This window comes from Asterias rubens, chromosome 20, assembly GCF_902459465.1.
Source record: "Asterias rubens chromosome 20, eAstRub1.3, whole genome shotgun sequence".
NCBI lineage: Eukaryota > Metazoa > Echinodermata > Asteroidea > Forcipulatida > Asteriidae > Asterias > Asterias rubens.
The window spans coordinates 5,725,418-5,744,566 of record NC_047081.1 but is presented as its reverse complement, the minus strand read 5'-3'; the positions used below and the strand labels follow the sequence as shown (position 1 = coordinate 5,744,566).

General features: G+C 42.0%; 1 protein-coding gene across 1 annotated transcript; it reads right to left on the bottom strand.

Annotated features, from left to right (window-relative positions):
* Positions 1–257: 257 nt before the first annotated feature.
* On the bottom strand, positions 258–19,082 carry LOC117303863. Its single transcript, XM_033788256.1, has 6 exons — positions 18,922–19,082; positions 16,895–16,967; positions 16,214–16,336; positions 15,451–15,626; positions 12,556–12,629; positions 258–1,295 (listed from the first exon to the last, which is right to left on the bottom strand). The coding sequence occupies exons 1-6, from the start codon at positions 18,963–18,965 to the stop codon at positions 592–594; spliced, it is 1,194 nt and encodes a 397-aa protein (XP_033644147.1). The 5' UTR covers positions 18,966–19,082; the 3' UTR covers positions 258–591.
* Between the last annotated feature and the right edge of the window lie 67 nt (positions 19,083–19,149).

Sequence of the window (19,149 nt, the reverse complement as noted above, 5' to 3'; positions counted from 1 at the left end):
AGAAGTTTGGGAGCGATCGGTCATCTGGGTCACGATATAATAGTGAAAAACCGATTACCAATTTTGCATTGCATCGATGCAAAAAAAAAAATGAATAAAACGCTCACTGAGCGATAAACTCAAAACGCGAAGTTAGATTGTTTATTTCTCATCAGATGTGACATTTCAGATAGAAATATTTCAAGAGATGTTTTCAACTATCATCATCATTAGACCATGTAAGTTTTATGTATCTGTGATCTTCAGGTTTTTTGTTTCTTACCAATTCTGTAACATACCTTTAAGAAGCACTGCAGCTGTTGATCATGTATACATTTTTGAGAAACAATTCTCTTCTAAGGAATGTGATTTTGAAGAGAAGGATAAAACAACTGTTCAGAACATTTCTTAGATTGTGTATCTAAGATTATTCTTCCTACTTAAAAATAACCGCCTAAGATTTTCTGTGATATCCCAAAAACCCTACCACCTTTTGATATGAAATTTCCACAGTACAAATGTAATCATTCACATCGGCTTAAATCAATTGAACAGCTCAAAATGAACAGCTCAAAAAACCAAACACTTTGCCTTTAAAATGAAAGAATCTCATCATTCCAGATCCAAATCTTCCAAGAACTTGTCAAAGTCAAAAGGATCTTCATCTTCAATTTCAGCAGCAGCTGATTTGTTCATTTCTGTCGATTCCTCTGTTCTGTTTTCCGATGACTTTGCAACTGATATGTTGTTGTTGACAGCATGTGAAGGAATTTGCTTATCATCTTGGGTTTTTGTAGATGCAACGCCATTTAATTTTGACGACTTTGTCTCGGATATGTTGTTGACAGGCTGTGAAGGAAGTTGCTTGTCAACTTCGTTGTTTGTCAGTACGATGCCATTTAACTTATTAGGTTCATTAACAGATTGCACATTGATCAGTTGTGTCATGTGACTTTTTGTCTCCTCGATCTCGCCAATAGTCTCTGTAGTTTCATGAGTTACAGTTTCCCCATAATGCATCTGAGCCTCAACGTCGGTCAGATTCGTTAACGGGGACGGCTGAGAAAAATTCAGTGCCTGAGACGCTTCCGTCACATGACTAGTCTGTAAGTCTGGCGTCGATGATACGCCTTCCAATGATGCACCGACAAAGTCTGGGACCCAGTCTGAGTCTGATTCCACCTGCTCACTAGGTGCGTCCTGAACACTGACTAATCCTTCGGAGTTACTGTTTGGAGTCTTTTTGGTTGGAAGAGGAAGGCGATCGTCAACACTGGAGCTCTGCGTAGTTGGGTATGAAATGGCTGCCAAACCAGCTGTGAAGAAAATATTAATAAAATGAAAATAAAATCGTCATAGAGGTTTGGTTGAGATTTGATGTTGAGGGCTTTGAAAATATGTTTGTGGAGTGAAGGAACACCTACCGTACGTATGTTTAGATAAGACTTATGGCAATGCATGGTGGAAAATACTAAGAAAGATTTGCAGTGACACCATGTAAAATCTCTTGTGAGTAGTGGTGGCTCTCAGAAGAGCCAGTTTGTACCGACATGTTGGTCAGTGTATACTGTTCTCTGATTGTCTTCTGGAAAATGCTGCTAATATTTACTTCCAAATCCTTTTAATGATCATTTTTCTGTAGGAGTTCATTTTCTCTCCAACACGCTCAATATTAGAAAAAAACTAGTTAAACTTGCGTGTGCAACTTAGTATAAAACTCATTCAAAAAAGTTCTGGGAAGAACCGATGTTGTCTCGACATTTCAAACAATATAATACTCTGCGTGTTTTAAAGAGAATGCTAGACTTCTGATGATGCTAAGGTTTTAAGTAGGGATGCAAATTTGGTGGGAAGGGTCCAAGCGGTTTTTGACTGGAGGTGCATGGGAGTTGACTGCTGGGCTGGATGTACTGCGTTGGAGTGTGACATTGTCGTAGTGAGGTGCTGCTGGAAGGATTAGCTTGTTGAGTAGTGGTGACCTGATGTTGACTTAGAAGCTAATGGTTTTTTTGGAACTGTGTTGTGTAACTTGAATTTGATGGCTTGACTCGGTGTTGTCAAAGCTAATAATTCTCCCAAAATAGTTTATACATGGATTCAGGCCTCATTTTTCACAGCGGCAATGAAGGCACCAAGGCCCCTGGTCAATGCCTTTGTGCCTTTGAAATGTTCCCGTAGAAATTTACAGGCCTGTTCTATACATATTTGGTTATAGTTGCACCCGCAGTTTGCCTATTTCTCTTATGATTTACACCATGCAAGCTTCAAACATCGCTCAATACTAATAATAAAAACTTCCATCTGGATTCAACTTACTTCAACAACATAATTATGCCGACAGATCATCAAGACTAAACATGCAAAATAATACAACATTCAACATGCTTTACAATGCACTTTATTTTTTTGATGAACAATGTAATTTAGTTGTCTCATAAATCTTTATGCATCTTGCTTTGAATTTTAAGTACTTACGTGTATGGAATCAGATTTGATGTGTCAGTGTAATTATTATGTCGTACGATAGAGTGAAACTTTTTTTCCCATATACATGTATGCATATAAGCAAAGCAAAAGAGTATGAAATTTCAAATGTTTTGCAAGATTCTTGAAATGTTTCAACAGAAATTTACAATTTGCTCATAGAGGTGCCCTTTACCTCTTTCAACAACGAAGCATTAGGCCCTGGTCATGTCAGGGCATACAATCACAATTGTCAATGATTTCATGTTGGATGGGAAGGGTGGTTGTCAATGTGTTTATAATGGTCTTGTTGCTTGTTGGTGATATGAAAAAAGGTGTTGTCAACATTTTTTAACTAATTGCATACATCATAAAGGAAAGCTTTACAGACACTGGACACTATTGGTAATTTTCAAAGACCAGTCTTCTTACTTGGTGTATCTCAACATATGCACAAAATAACAAACCTGTGAAAATTTGAGCTCACTCGGTCGTCGAAGTTGCGAGATACGTAACTATGAAAGAAAAAAAAACTTGTCACACGAAGTTGTGCGCTTTCAGATGCTTGATTTCGAGACCTCAAATTCTAAACTTGAGGTTTCGAAATAAAATTCATGTAAAATTACTTCTTTCTCGAAAACTACGTCACTTCAGAGGGAGCCGTTTCTCATAATGTGTTATACTATCAACCTCTCCCCATTACTCATTACCAAGTGAGGTTTTATGCCAATAATTTTTTTGAGTAATTACCAATAGTGTCCACTGCCTTTAAGTGTCAAGTAACGTCAATTTTTGTAACTTAAAACATCACAGTTCAGCTCACATTCTTAAAAACTCAAACAGCACTGATCATGTGCAACATTATACATCCATAAACAAACATTTGATTGGCAAGCACAAGGGTGAAATGAATCATTCAAATTTGCAACAAATACTTCAAAAATAGACAATGTTGATGAAAGTCAATGACAAACATCCTGCTGAATGTAATAGGATCCATTCTAGTCAGTTGGTGTGACTAAAAAAAGTAAAAGATCTTCAACCCTTTAGAGACCACCCAAGTGGCTCGTTCCAAAATGCCCGTAGCGGTCACAAACAGCGGCAAGATTTGACCAAATTCCACTCAAACAAAAGGGTCAAAGAGAAGTTATTGGACTGAATTGACATATTCAAATGTTTTGCATGTTATCATTGAATCTAACACAAAACCATGTATTTCTGGGAGTTGTTTTTGTTTTTGTTCCGAAGAAGTCTTTCGTGAAAATAAACCAACAAGATCAGCAATGTGTACAGAAATGAACAGACCCTTTTATAAAGGATTAAACTTGTTGGATCTTAATTTTGGTTTTACCCTTACACAAATGTGTGTTAGCACTGCTTACTTATGTAGTACTTTCCCAAGTTCTGTGAAAAAAAATCACCTGTAGGCATATTATTACTTGGGATTCGAACCAACAACCTTTGCAATTCTAGACTCGCAGTGTTCAATTTAATTCAATTCAATGGACATTTATTTTTCATGTCGACAATGTGATGAATGTGTCTTTCCAACTAGACCACCGAGATTGCCTGGTAGCTAGAGGCAGTTTGAATCCTACATTTTAGATTTGTTGAATCTTGTTGCATTCAGCATTGAGGTTGACAACATAAATCCAGAAAAAAATTTCATTCTCCAGAACATGAAGCAACGTTTCCCATCTACCTTGATACAAAATTCATGGCCATTCTACATCAGAATCATCCTCTGAAAGCATTAAAAGTCATTGAGGATAAGAAAGAAAGAGGAAATTATAGAAAAAGAGAAAAAACTCTGGAGAAGAAAAACAGCATGCAGTCATGATAAATATGATAAGATAACCCTGCCACAACAGAAAATTAAAGATAGAATCAAAGGTCCAATTTACTTTTGTGATTCACTCATTTTCCAATGAGTCCTTAAAGGCAGTGAACACTATTGGTAATTACTCAAAATAATAATAATTATTAAATAATAATTAGCATAAAACCTTACTTGCTACCGAGTAATGGAGAGCTGTCAATAGTAGTAAACATTGTGAGAAACAGTTCCCTCTGAAGTGATGTAGTTTTCGAGAAAGAAGTAATTTTCCAAGAATTTTATTTCAAGACCTCAGAATTAGAATTTGAGGTCTTGAAATCAAGCATCTGAAAGCATACAACTTTGTGTGACAAGGTTTTGTTTTGGGTGTTTTCATTATTATCTCGCAACTTCGACAACCAATTGAGCTCAAATTTTTACAGGTTTGTTAATTTAATGCATATGTTGAGATACAACAAAAGATAAGACTGGTCTTTGACAATTACCAGTAGTGTCCAGTGCCTTTAAGAAAATGACTAGGTTACCCTGAAAGTGAATGTCTGCCAGGCAAAGAGTAAGAAATTTCCTTCACCAATGTGATGCATGTAGACCAATCCATACGCGCAAGTGTTGCACGCCGCGCACTGCCATTGCTTGGATGGTGGCAGCACAAGGTTTTATTACAGTGGGGTGTAGCACTTGTGTGTATTGATCGTTCTACACTCAAGTAAATGAATGGTATGAGCAGAGGTTTCCCATTTGCAGAACTACTATAAGTGATCTGGACCTCAAATTTACACCATACATTTCAATTTATATTTTCATTTTCAAATTGAAATACACAACCTGTGATTGTCGTGGGACAATCTTTCTGTTGTTATTATTTTGTGCAAAATTTTTGTGATAAAGTTGCCAGATACACTCTGATAGTTTCTACATTTGGGGGGAACCCGGTGATCCGGTGAAGTGGATTATCTGTGTTTAAGATTACCTTCCTCCTCATAATCCCATTCCAAACCAGTTGTGGAATCTTTATGTGATAGTTTGTTAGTATGGCCCTCTTGTTGATGTGACAACATGGCCACTAAGGGTGTACAAAAATATATAGCAATATAGATTTAAATACTAACAAATTCAACCAGAATCCTAGATGTATTATGCAAAGCCTACCAGTATTTTGGGAGAGCTCGCCCTTAACAAAAGCCCAGCATTACATTGTCTAGTAAAAACTGCTGTGTGCTAGATAAACACTTCTGAACTTGCCCTGTGGGCAACTAAAAAACTGTGCAACATACAACTTGTTTAAACTGTTCATATCTGCAGCACCTTGTAAACCATTACATTTTGCTGTGTGTAAAAGGAATAGGTCTCATAATTCAAACCCACATACCTTGCAGGAAAATATTGTATGTAAAAGCACCTTGAGCGTCACTGAGTGACAGATGTGCGCGCTATATAAGAAGCAACTGATATTATTTCTTCCTTAATGTGAATATTCAACTTATTAATTTATTGTGTGTGAATGTAACTTTACTTTACCATGAAACTGGTTGTGATTGCTACCATTAACACATCAGAATATGACAAGTTTTAAATACGGGCACTAATGCAAAGTGCATTGACGAGTCATATTCATAAATACCTCAGACAGTTTCGCTATTCCTATTGGTGGAGAGCATGTCACGTGGGTGTGTATAAACCTTTGTTTATGGCCAGTAAAAAGTGTTGAGTCCACTTCAGGGGACTCCCTTACCTGTTAAACCTACAATTTGCATATTTCTCTTAGCCTTAGGCTTCCACGCTAGAATTTTATACCACAATAGGGCGCCCTCCATCGTCCGCCCCTGCCCACTGCCAACTCGTCCTCTTTTCTCTAGCGTTCAGCGAAGACAGACGTGTTTTTGTTACGGACGGATCCTTAAGTGATTTTTGGTATTTTCGGAGGAAGTTGTGAGTTTTTCCTTTAGTGATTATACTGTGCTTCTTACGTTTTATATTGTATAGACGTTTACTTACTGTACAGAGTACACTCGTTTTCTGTTTTTGGTAATTAAAATTACACGAGTTGTGTCAGTTCTTTATTTTTGAATTGTGAAAAGATTTCACGTTACATTTTCAGTTATTAGGATGGCGGACTCACGCAAAAGCAAGCGTGGGGTGACGCCCAAAAATTTTGTTCCATGTTCTTCTTGCCGACGTATTAAGCCCCGTCCCGAGCAAGGTTTACATGCCTTGTGCCCCCGTTGTAGACCGTGTAATCGGCAAGTGCCGTGCTCGGTTTGCAAGGACTGGGGGTCAGCAGATTGGGAGGCCGTAGCGGCATGGGTTCGTTCCCGGTCTCCCTCGGGTGAATCGGCAGCCAGTGCGTCTTCCGGAGCTGTGACCAGAGCCAAAAAGACGACATCGGCAGGACGATCGCCGCTTTCCGGGGTCATGCCTAAAGGGTCTCTGGCCACCGGTAAAGCATCGGGCCATACTACTAAATCCGTGCCTGTGAGGCCTCCGGAATTTAGTATAGTCACTGGCGCCGAGAGTCCAAGCAAGATCACTCAATCGGGGGAAATGTCCCAGGCCGTTTTGAGTGATGGATCCGACACGGCGCCCCCAGCCGGGCAGCCCGTGATCGCTTCCAAACGTAAGCAGGGGAAGAAAAAGGGTACTTCCCGGGCCAAAGCTGTGCCTGCGGTGCAGGTAGCGACAGGCCACGTTATCCCCGGTGAAACCGGAACAGACTCCGGTAAGACCGGAACGGTACCCGGAAACACCGGTGCCCGGCCAAAGACATTGGCGGGTGTTTATGTGGCCCCGGCCCCGAGCCACGGACAGCATCGGAGCCGGGATAAGTCCGATGGTGAGGAACGCCACCGGCGTAAAAGACGCCGAAGATATACTAGTTCCAGTTCATCATCCTCATCTTCCCGATCGCCACGGGGTCATCGCCGGCATCATAGTAAGCGGGAAGACCCCACATCGGCCCTTCTATTACAAGGGTTCCGTGAACTGACGGCCAGTATCACGTCACTAATACCCAAGCCGACAGCGCCGGCTCAACCGGTGGCTCCACCGGAGCCAAGGCAGGTTTTACCGAGGACGGAGGACGTAATGTCAATCACCGTCTCGGATAGTTTTTCCGACCCGGGCAGTGTGTCAGATAGGGATCCACGCCGTGTTTCAGCAGCGGTAGGGGTCCCAAACACCGAACAATCCTCGGGAAATGAGGAAACTGTTCCCCTGACACAGAGACGGGATAACCGGGAACGACCCCCAGGGCGGGAGGATGATTCCTCGGGTGATGAATCATCCTACCAATCCACAACCGACCAGCGATTGCGTATGGTCATGAAAGATATGGTACGGGTGTTGCACATACCTTCCAATGAAGAACCAGACCCGGTAGAGGGCGCTAGACAATCGTTTAAGCGTCGTACCGCGCCGGTCGAACCAAAGGAATTTTTTCCGGTTCTTCCAATTGATCGGCTGTGTGCCGATCGTATGAACGCACTTTCGGAAGTGAAAAAGATACGTCCGTTCGTGCGCCGGGAAACTCGCCCGTTCAGAGTACCTCAGGCAGACTTTGATAATTTTTTATCAGTGCCGCCCATGCCCGCTACAGTGCGTGATAAAATCACGGCGGATTCGGGCGGTCGAAGTACTTTGAAGTCACCTTTTCCGTCCAAGGAAAAAAATTTGTTTGAGGAGTCATTAATAAAAATTGATACGGCTTCACGGGCAGGAATTCGGGTGGCATGTTTTTTACAACTCCTTTCCGAATATTTGGTGTGTTCTTGTGAAGCAGATTCACCTGTATCACCAGAGGCAACCGAGACAGCTTTTCGTTGCCTTGACGACGGGCTACGGCTGTGTATGGACCAGTTTATGCGGGTGTCCTTGATGACAATCAATGCACGGAGGACAAACGTTTTGGATACGATTTTTGTTCCCTCTGATGGATTGAGGTCCAACCTGGAATCTCTCCCCCGGCTGAGTTCCGATTTATTTGGAGGAAAATTCCAGGAGGTCATGCAAGCCGAGGCGAAGCGAATTAAAGCCACAGACAAGATTAACCTCAATAAACAATCAAGTCAAGGAGGCAGCTCTCGTCCGGCAAGAGGCAACAGTGGAGCTACTAAGGGCAAGACGTCCCCCCATAAACCGTTGAAGCCGTTTGCTCCAAATCCATCGGGCTCTTCTTTCAAGCCCACTACAACTGTTGGACAGAGTCAGGCTTTTGGGTCGCGTATACGAGGTAGAGCCGGCTTCACCCCCCGCTCCAAAGCTTCGCGCGGAGGTTACCGGGGTGGTGCTTGGCGCCGGTGACGCCCCCCTTCCCACGACCCCCTTTCCAGGGCCCGTGGGGGATCGACTCATTTATTTCGCAAAGACTTGGGCCCTTTTGTGCAACGACGGGTGGGTACAAAAAACGGTAGCTTCCGGCTACAAAATAGAGTTTACAAGTACTCCCCCGTCTGCATACCTACCGAGAACAACACCGATTCCAACCGACCGAACCAAGCGTCATGCTCTGGAGTCGGAGATATCCGCCCTCTTGCAAAAACAAGCCATACGCAGAGTGCAAACAGAGGCTGCGAATCGAGGGTATTTCTCAACCTTTTTTCTAGCTCCAAAGAAAAACACAGGAGAATGGCGACCGATTTTAAACCTTCGGCCATTAAACAAATATGTCCGACCAAAACGGTTTCGGATGGAGTCGCTGCAGACAGTTTTGGATGCATTACCCATTCCAACCTGGGCAGTGTTGATCGATCTAAAGGATGCCTATCTACATGTTCCGATGTGGGCCGAACATCGAGCGTTCCTACGGTTTCGTTACGACCCAAAGGACTTACGAATTTCTGACACTACCGTTCGGCCTTTCCACTGCCCCGAGGGTGTTTACACGGCTGGTGAAAGTCGTAGCGGGAATCCTCTGGCGACGTCAGGTACAGATTTTTGTTTACCTGGACGATTGGCTCATTGTTGGGGAGACAAAGGAGGAAACAAGCTGGGCACTCAAACTAACTGCAAACATCATTTCGGAGTTAGGTTTTCTGATCAACATCGAAAAATCGCAGCCAAATCCGACAAGGCACCCAGTTTTCTTAGGAGCAAAACTGGACCTCCAGCGAGGACTAGCTTTTCCTACCGAGGATCGAGTCCACAATCTTTTGGACTGCATCACTCTGTTCAGAACTGCCAGTGTGGCCCCAGCAGTGGCATGGCTTCGGCTATTGGGCCTAATGGCAAGCATGGTGGACGTACTCCCATGGTGCAGGTTGCGGATGCGCCCGATACAGCTGCATCTACTTGCATACTACCGACCATGTATTCACCATATCCAGCGGCCAGTGCCAATCCCAAATATGATTTGCCCCCACCTGGACTGGTGGTCGCGGCGAACAAACATCGTGGTGGGACTGATTTTCCCACGACCGCGACCTACCTTAACCCTGGTGACCGATGCCTCCAACACAGGTTGGGGGGCACACATTGGAATGGAATCGGTAGCAGGCTCTTGGTCCCAGGCGGACAGTCAATACCACATCAATGTCCTAGAACTGCTCGCAGTTTTTCGAGCACTGAAACATTTTGTCAGAATAGTGACAGGGGAAGTGGTCCTCATAAAATCGGACAACTCAATGGTTGTCTCTTACATAAACCGCCAGGGCCGAACGCATTCCCCGCAGTTGTGCATGCACACATGGGAGCTTCTGCTTTGGTGCCAGGCGAGACAGATCAATCTTACGGCGGTCCACTTAGCCGGAAAGCTGAATATCATGGCGGATGCTCTGTCTCGGGGGAAGGTCCTTCCAACCGAATGGACTCTGCACCCGGCAGTGGTTCAATCGATCTTCCAAGTATGGGATCGTCCTCACATCGATCTGTTTGCGTCGGCACTGAACCATCAGTTACCGGTGTATTGTACACGCAACCAGGATCCGAAGGGATGGGCAGCAGACGCTTTTTCCATCAGTTGGAAAAACATGCTAGCAAACGCGTTTCCCCCGATCTCGCTTCTACCAAGGGTACTGACAAAGATCGAGGCGGAAGAGTGCAGAATCATCCTCATCGCACCATTTTGGCCACGCCAGCCTTGGTTTCAGAAAATAGTTCGCCTCTTGTGCAATCCGCCGATAATTCTACCGGTGCGATCAGACCTACTGCGTCAACCACGGTCCCTGATCCCGCAACCAGGGGTAGAGTCCCTCCACCTAACATCTTGGATGCTGTCAAGCAATCACTGCGATCAGCGGGCCTTTCAGCAGACGCTGCCTCATTGGCAGCCCAAGGCCGCAGACTGTCTACCCGTAGGACTTACGACAGCCGATTACGACATTATCATAGGTGGTGCGAAGAACACACTTATGATCCATGCACAACGCCTCTAGCAGTGGTTGGAGATTTCTTTATGTACCTGTTTCATAAGGATTTGACGATATCCACTATTCGGGGCTATAGATCAGCTATAGCGGCTGTCCATAAAGGGTTCGCAGATGGATCTACTGTGTCCAATAACACTAGCCTGGCTCAGCTCCTGCGGGGGATGTATGTTGAAAGGCCTCCATCTAGGAAGCTGGTTCCATCCTGGGATCTTGCACAAGTTCTTAAGGTCCTGGCGGAACCGCCATATGAACCATTGGCGAATGCCCCCTTATTAGACCTATCAGTCAAAACAGTTTTCCTGTTGGCTACAGCCACAGCTAGACGAAGAAGTGAGCTCCATGCCCTTTCAGTTGAACCAGGGCACATTAGATGGGAGCCAAGTGGAGTAAGACTGGTGCCTCGTCAGGGGTTTTTAACGAAGAATCAATCTCCTTCCTTCCTTCCTCCACCAATTTTCGTGCCGGACCTTAAAAGTTTTTCCTCGGTCCCACAAGATAAACTGTGGTGCCCAGTTCGAGCACTCAAGTGGTACCTGGCTCAAACAAAACCCTTGAGAGGAGACACCACCCAACTGTTTATTTCAACAAATAAACCACACAAAGCAGTCTCTGCAGACTCCATTTCCCGGTGGATAGTTACAGCTATCCAGGCATCTATCAAAGACTGGCCAAAGGTACCGGACATTCGGGTCAATGCCCATGACACCAGAGCCATGACGACATCATGGGCCTACTTTAAAGGTGTCCCCATTCAGGACATTTTGCAAGCAGCAGCCTGGAAAACACCATCAACATTCACATCCTGCTACCTGCGGGATGTTCTCCAAGCAGAAGGAAGGACGGGCCGTACAGCCCTCTCAATAGGAGCATCCAAGGAAGGTTCTACCCTGGAGTGATGGGGGCATTACCTCTGGATCAAGAAAGAATAAGCTTTCTGGTGAGTTCTGTTAGTTTTTTTTTTATTCATACCTTTTGGTATGGGACAACGCGAAGGGACATTAAGTTTTAGGTTTCCCGAGACGCGGTTTTTTGAATAGGCTCGCTCTGAAGCCCACCATCCATTTTTCGGGGCTAGTCTATGCAAATTGTAGGTTTAACAGGTAAGGGAGTCCCCTGAAGTGGACTCCCCCAAATCTAGGTGATTTGGGAGTCCGCGAAGGGACGATACTTACCTGTTAAACCCTCCCTCCCTCCTTCCCCACAGTGGCTCGCCTTACTAAGTTCTAGAGAAAAAGAGGACGAGTTGGCCGTGGGCAGGGGCGGACGATGGAGGGCGCCCTATTGTGGTATAAAATTCTAGCGTGGAAGCCTAAGGCTAAGAGAAATATGCAAATTGTAGGTTTAACAGGTAAGTATCGTCCCTTCGCGGACTCCCAAATCACCTAGATTTGGGGGAAACATGGGCGTGACACGCGAGCTTGCACCTGTTCTTATAAGACAGTTTCTTCATTCCTATTGGTCGAGAGAAACGACTGAAACAGTTGTGCCACATCACGTGATACGCGCGACACGCACAGCATTCCCTTATAAGGAGTTGTTTACCCGAGGGCGTCGGAGGGCTTTACCATTTCATAGCTGGAGGGGTGTTGTGTTGTAAGAAATCATTGAACAATTATAATTTTTGCATTTATTTTACTTTTTGACCAAAAATTGTTAATGTTTTTGACCGAAAAGGAATCGAAGTGTGTTGAATCAGTTTTCAACTAGTGGTTTAAACCCGCCGAGGCCTGGTTCTTGATAATTTACCTCAACTTAGTCTAGGTAAAATTATCAAGAACCAGGCCTCGTTAGGATTAAACCACTAGTTGAAAATCTCTTCACCACACATTGATTCCCTTAGTTAAAAATTAATGCGCTATTTATAAGAACTAGATAATAAGAACTAGTTATTACATTTAAGTTGGTTTGATAACTCACCATTAGCCCTGACTGTCTGAGACCGTGCCTTCACCGACTCAAGGAACATTTCAAAATCATCCTCACCTCCTGCTCTGTTTATGTTAAAACAAACATATAGAAAGACATTAATCAATTGAATCACATTGGGATGCATGCAAATTTGTGCAATAAGGGTGATTTTCTTTCAATTTTCTCTTGCACCTCCGATGACCAACTGAGTCAAAATATTAACAGGTTTGTTATTCAATGCATATGTTGGGATACCCCAAGTAAGGAGACTGGTCTTCGTCAATAACTAAAGGTGTCCAGTGCCTTTAATCTCCTTCTTGTATACATGCAAACTTATATGCATACTCCAGAAGAAAACAACATTCTAAAGCCTGGTTCATACTTCCTGCGAATGCGAAGCGAATGTTGACATCACAAACTTGCAATGAATAATTTAGCAGTGGTTCAACTCTGGTAAATTCACTTACGAATATCACTGCGAGGAGGGTTGTGACGTCAAATTAGCATCGCATTCGCATTCCCATTCGCAGGAAGTATGAACCGGGCTTTAATCATACTGGCAAGGAAAATGCATATTGCTTTCAGTACAAGGCATATCATTTATGCATGCATAGAACTCACACTTTCATGTTTTGTGAACCTTTGGATGGAACATTATATGTGAGTCTTTCCCATAACCTAGAGAACACAAACATGTTTTTTATTTTGAAAAAAAAAACAGCTGGCAAAAACGTGATTCAACTTGTTTGGGTTTTGAGATTTGGAAAACAAAGGTTAGATAATGACAGTCAAAATCTACAACTGTTAATGAAAAACGGTCAGGGGTGGGGTGAGAGAGGTTGCTTTAGACAAAAATGGATTAAGTCTACTTGCAGTGGCATTATTTTCGCACCATCAATGAAATTACTGCATGCATGGTGTTTTTCAGGGAGCTACACATTTTCTTAATAAAGATTTACTTGGACGAAAATGGTGCTCTTTGCAGAAATTCATTTAAACATATTTGAGATTAAAAACGGTTTTGTTCCCACTATTTTTTTCGTGACTCCAATGACCGATTGATCTGAAACTTTCACAAGTTTGTTATTTCATTATACAATTGTTGCACGCTGTGACGGGATCCATGGCGTTTTGTACACCCGAGGGGGAAAATGGCACCCGTGGCGAAGCTACCGAGGGTGTACAAAACCCATGGACCCAAGTCACAGCGTAAAACAATTGTTTTGTTATACCTTGGTAACATTGTTATTCCTCTTCTCGAAGTTCTGTTGTCATCTTCAAACATTATTACATGTAAGACGGAGCAATGTGTAGTTTAATCATGGTTTAATAAGCAGATGAACAGCTCAAATAAGAAACAATTCTTCACCTGTTCCCTCGAACCGGCGTGTGTTTCGTACAGCGCTGGAAATCGACCAACGGTGGGACTGATCAAGGTGATGGACACGAGTGTACATCACTTTTCTTGTTACCCGGCGCGCTGTGCATTAGCGCGCATCTTTAGACATGATACATGCGCATTTGTTGCACGGCACGTGATTGGTTCTCGACCAATCAAACTTCACAATCAGTACAGAGGTATAACAAGTATTAACATTGGGTCACACCATGGCCTTTCTAATTCTCGTTTTGGGCTCCAGCTCAGGCTTAGGATGCCTTTAACTTGCAGTTTGGAGCAGCGCGTATTGCACGAACATCAGAACACGGAGCCTGGAGCCAGACCCTAAGCCAAGGTTTGAGAAAGGCCCAATGTGTGGGTACTAATCTTTGACAACTACCAATGTGACAAATGCCCAAGCCATGACACTTGTGTCCTTAAGCAAGACACTTAACGTAGAGTGTCGCGGCCGAGTGGTAAATAGCATCGAATTCAAGTTCTGGTGCTAATTCACCGGAGTGTGGGTTCGAATCCCGGTCGTGACACTTGTGTCCTTGAGCAAGATACTTTACTATAATTGCTTCTCTTCACCCAGGGGTTTGAATGGGTACCTGCAAGGGTAGAGGTTGATATTGTGAATGAAAAGCTTTCTGAGCGCCACGGCAGCTCGGGGCTGTATACTCCCTAATGGGAGATTAAAGATTAAAGGGATGTTTATTGGCCCAATGACCAGGGGACTAATGTAAAGCGCATTGATACGGTTTATTGTGAAATGCGCTATATAAGAATTTGTTATTATTATTATTGTTATTAACCATTGCTTTGTCCTTCGGATGGGACGTAAAACCGTTGGTCCCATATGTTGTGTAACGCGTAAAAGAACCCACTGCACTTATCGTAAAATGAGAAGGGGTTCGCTCGGTGTTCCTGGCTGTGGCTGCTGTATGCGCCATTATACAATTGCTGCAAGTTGTGACGGGGTCCATTTTCCCTCGAGGGTGTACAAAACCCATGGACCCCAGTCACAACGTGCAACAATTTTGTTTTGTTATACCTTTGTATAATTGTAATTCCTCTTCTCGAAGTTCTGTTATCATCTTCCAACATTATTACGTCGGACTATTCATTGTTTAATAAGCAGACGAACAAGAAACAATTCCCTTGAACCCGCAGTTGATCCGTACACAGCGCGAAATCGACCAACGCTGGGAACGATCAAGGTGATGTACACCGGTGTACATCACTTTTCATGTTACCCGGCCCGCTGAGCCATGTAACATGCGTTTGTTGCGCATTACATGATTGGTTCTCGACCAATCAAACTTCACAGTTTGTTACCGAGGTATAACAAAGCACCTTGTAAACCCTTATAAGGTGCTAAATAATTGGGTCTCAGAACTCATCACTGCAATAACCTTCATTTCTGAAAGTTTGTATATACTCAGCACCCTGAGTACCTTGTTTGGTAGATACGTGCGCTATATAAGACTTCAATATTATTCTTATTATTAAATGCCTGCACTTACACATTCCATTCAGTCTCATTGTCCCCAAGCCAAGATGATTTGGCCGTGCCATTGGCTATGGGTTTACTTCTCTGCTGCTCTAGAGCCCTCGTTTGGCGGGCGGCTCTCGCAGATTCTCGTTTCGCTATATTGTAGGCTTCTTCTTCTAACCGAACATTATCTTCCTGCCTTTTAAGCTGATAAAAAGATTGATAAAACAATTTGTAACATCTATTCATTTTTTAACAAGTTAACGCTGACTGGTTAGGGGAAAAAAAACGTACACAATTTTCTTTAGACAAAACACATTATAATTTTTAAAACTTACCGTTGTTTAATACCCTCTTGCACTGTATAAAACTCCCCTATGAGTAATTACTTCTACTAGTTTAATTTCTATCTTCCAAATTTTGAGATTAAGGGATGCGAGTCTTGGCTGAGAGGTCTTAGATCACCATAATCAAGCTCTGGTGTTTCTGATCAGCAGAGTGTGGGTTCTAGAGTCATGACACTTGTGTCCTTAGGCAAGACACTTAACCTTTATTGCTTCGTCCTTTGGATGGGACGTTTACCTGTTGGTCCCATGCGTTGTGTAGTCCATGTAATAGATCCAAGTAACACTTTGCGTTGAGAAAAGGGGTTGGCCCTGGTGTTCCTGGCAGAGGCTGCTGAATGCACTGAAGCACCTTGTAAACCATTATAAGGTGCTACATAATTGGATCTCAGAATTCATAACTTGAATAACCTATCTTTCTTTAAAAAAAATTAAAAAAAATAAAAATACCTCAGCTTCAATTTCAGCATCCCTTCTCTTCTGGTCTTTGATGAGATCGCTGTATCTCTTATTCAGGAGATGATCTCTTTCACGATCTGTTACCATGTTGGTCTCAGCTTGCTGGGCCAAGTCCTGAGTAGTCAAAAATAAGGTAAATTAGAAAAACATCTTATTAATTTCTTTGGAATATATCCAGGTTTAGGGCTGGTTTTTCCTTTTATTAGCATCAGATTGCATTCCATTACAAAATAAGAAAAGCGATATGATAATAAATTAATAAATCAATTCTCAGTTCTCACATATGATAACTGTCTACTTTCTGAGAAAGATTCAAATATTTTCGGGTGAAAGTTATCCTAACCATCAAAGGGAATCCTTTCTCAAAATAAGTTTTACTTACGTAACCTCAACAGCTGCAGTGCTTCTCATCAAGCTTGTTTTTGTCGGTCATTAATTTTTGGAGTAAATTACTAATCTTTGACCCTACCTTAATACAAATCCAGTAATACAAGTTTAGGTTTTCCTTTCATATATCATAGTCATAACAAATATGAAAACAATTTTGAACATAAATAAACAAACCAATTCTCAGAACGAAAGGCATTTTTAATCAGTGTTGTGCAGGGAGGAACCTTTGCGATTCTGCAATAGTAACAAATAAACAGTGTCAGTCTCTTGATTTTTACTTACGTCTTCGATTAAACTTTCAAACTCAATCCCAACATTGTATTCTTTATATCTTCCCGTGAAGTAACTCGTCTTGCTGTGAAACAAAAAAAAGATTAAATTGATCTCTTCATTGAAAAAAAAAAAAAGGCAGAGAAATAAATGAAAAACAGAGTATGTGTTTGAGCATTATTTGATGCAAGTAATATGGACTAGACTCTTATAAGTCCCCCAAAACAGTCACTGTGTGGGCGCATGTTCATTGCTAGTTGCGATAACGTAACCCTCCATGCTGACGGCGAAGGTGGAGGGTTACGTTATCGCAACTTGAACTTGTTCATAAGATATCATATAACCGGCATCTTGCAATTAATATTGCAGAATCTCCTTCGAAACCAAATTCCAAACAAACTGACTTTTTTGTAGCTTATAAAATGTAAATAGGCCTAATATAAGTGTTATCTTTAACTAAAAAGTCCTTATTGATAATATAGTGTAGTGCTGGGCGAATAGTGAAATTTTGATATTCAGATACCGCTGGCCAACTATCCGAAATTAACCGGATATTCGAATATCTATAAAAAGAATTTTACAAAAAAATATTTAAAAACAATTTTTTTGCCGCTAGAGGGCGCTGTTCGTTTGTGAATGAGATCGTATGGGCGGATTGATATTAGTTTTAGACAGTGTCACTCGGTTCATTCATAAAAATAATCGGATCTAATTTAAAGATGGCAATTTGCTTTTTCTTTTGATCGTGATTGACTCTACGTGAAGGAAAACTTTCGTAATCTTTGAACAAATTACGTCAGAAATGTCATTGTTTTAACTCTTCACGGAGGTGAGCATAGTTAAATACTTAATTTATGCTGTTTTATGCTGTCTTAATAGAAGTTTCATAAGGATTCAGACAAAACATTCCTATCAGTTGTCGCCCGACGTCCGCGGATATTCGGATATTAAAAGAATATCCAGTTACTTGGTTGTAATTACAAAACTATCCGGTTTATAAATAGGTATTCGCGCCCTATGCGGATATCCGGTTAAGAAAAAAAAGGCATTCGCGGTTCAAATAGGAAAGCCTATTCGCCATTAACCGGATATTCGAATAATTCGCCCAGGCCTATCCTAATATAGTGTTTAAATATTTTATATAACGATTAACGTAACCCTCCTTGGCTGTTGGGAGGAGGGTTACGTTACCGCAACTGTATATGAAATTGAAAATGATTTAATCAAATTTACGATTTACTATATTATAAAATAATTTTATAGTTTCATTATTTTATTTTTTGTCAACTTTAAAGTTAAAGTTAAATTAGTCAGCAAAACTGCAATTAACTTTTAAAAAAATGGCAATGTAATTGTAAATGTGGATGCATTCAATCTGACGCAGGCTTCAAAGTTCCCTTTGATTTGAATTATTGTCTTTACTAATTAATATTATAACACACCTCTTGCTTGTTCTGTATTCTGGTTGGCTGAAACACGGTCACGTGGGATGACCTAATAAGGCTAGTGATCGCGCGCGCATGTTTTGCGGGAATAGTACCAGAGCGGGCAATAGTCTTTGAATATAGTGCCCGCGGTAACAGCGCCCTCTCTTGACTTGAACCGTGAACAACAACTACAAAATTCCTTTTTCTGTTCTAATTTGACATTTATTTTTAAGACAAAGCTGTGTTATAAAACACATATTGACTGGCATAATTCGGTACCTAGGTATAGGGGACCAGAAGAGTGACCAGAAGAGGGGCCTGGTGAGTGACCAGAAGAGGGGCCTACCATTTTCTTTCTTATATTTCCCTCGGCTTTCGGCCTCGGGAAATTGGTCGCTCTTCTGGTTACTCAAAGTCCCTCGTGGGAATAGACGTATCCGTTATCAGTCAATATGTGAATAATAATCATGATAACAGGCCCTACTATCGATTTTGATTTATTTTTTTATATTTGCTTATTCTTTTAGAAGTTAGCCCCATCCCATAATTCCATAAACCACGTCCGGGATTTGGGCAAACACAGTAAATTTTAGGAAACAATAATTTACTCACTTTTTTCGAACTGAACCGAAGCAAGACTCCAGGCAGTTCCCCATTATTGTGATTTTCTTTCTACAAAATTATCGATATAACACGATATTCTCATTCAAAATCATTGTTGATTTCCGGATACACAGCACCCGGTGTCAGCATTAAAAATACATAATTTTGTGAAGAAGTTGCTTTTTATAGCCCAATCACATGACTTTACTTATTTTTCACTGTAATGATGTGAGATAG

Bases quoted from the DNA above. Each gene is read 5' to 3' on its own strand.
- LOC117303863 (XM_033788256.1), bottom strand. From the start codon at position 18,965: ATGGGGAACTGCCTGGAGTCTTGCTTCGGTTCAGTTCGAAAAAA. The intron at 12,630-15,450 runs GTAAGTGCAGGC...TAACATAAACAG, and splicing joins AATGAGACTGAATGGAATGT to AGCAGGAGGTGAGGATGATT. The intron at 1,296-12,555 runs GTGAGTTATCAA...TTTTCTTCACAG, and splicing joins TCAGACAGTCAGGGCTAATG to CTGGTTTGGCAGCCATTTCA.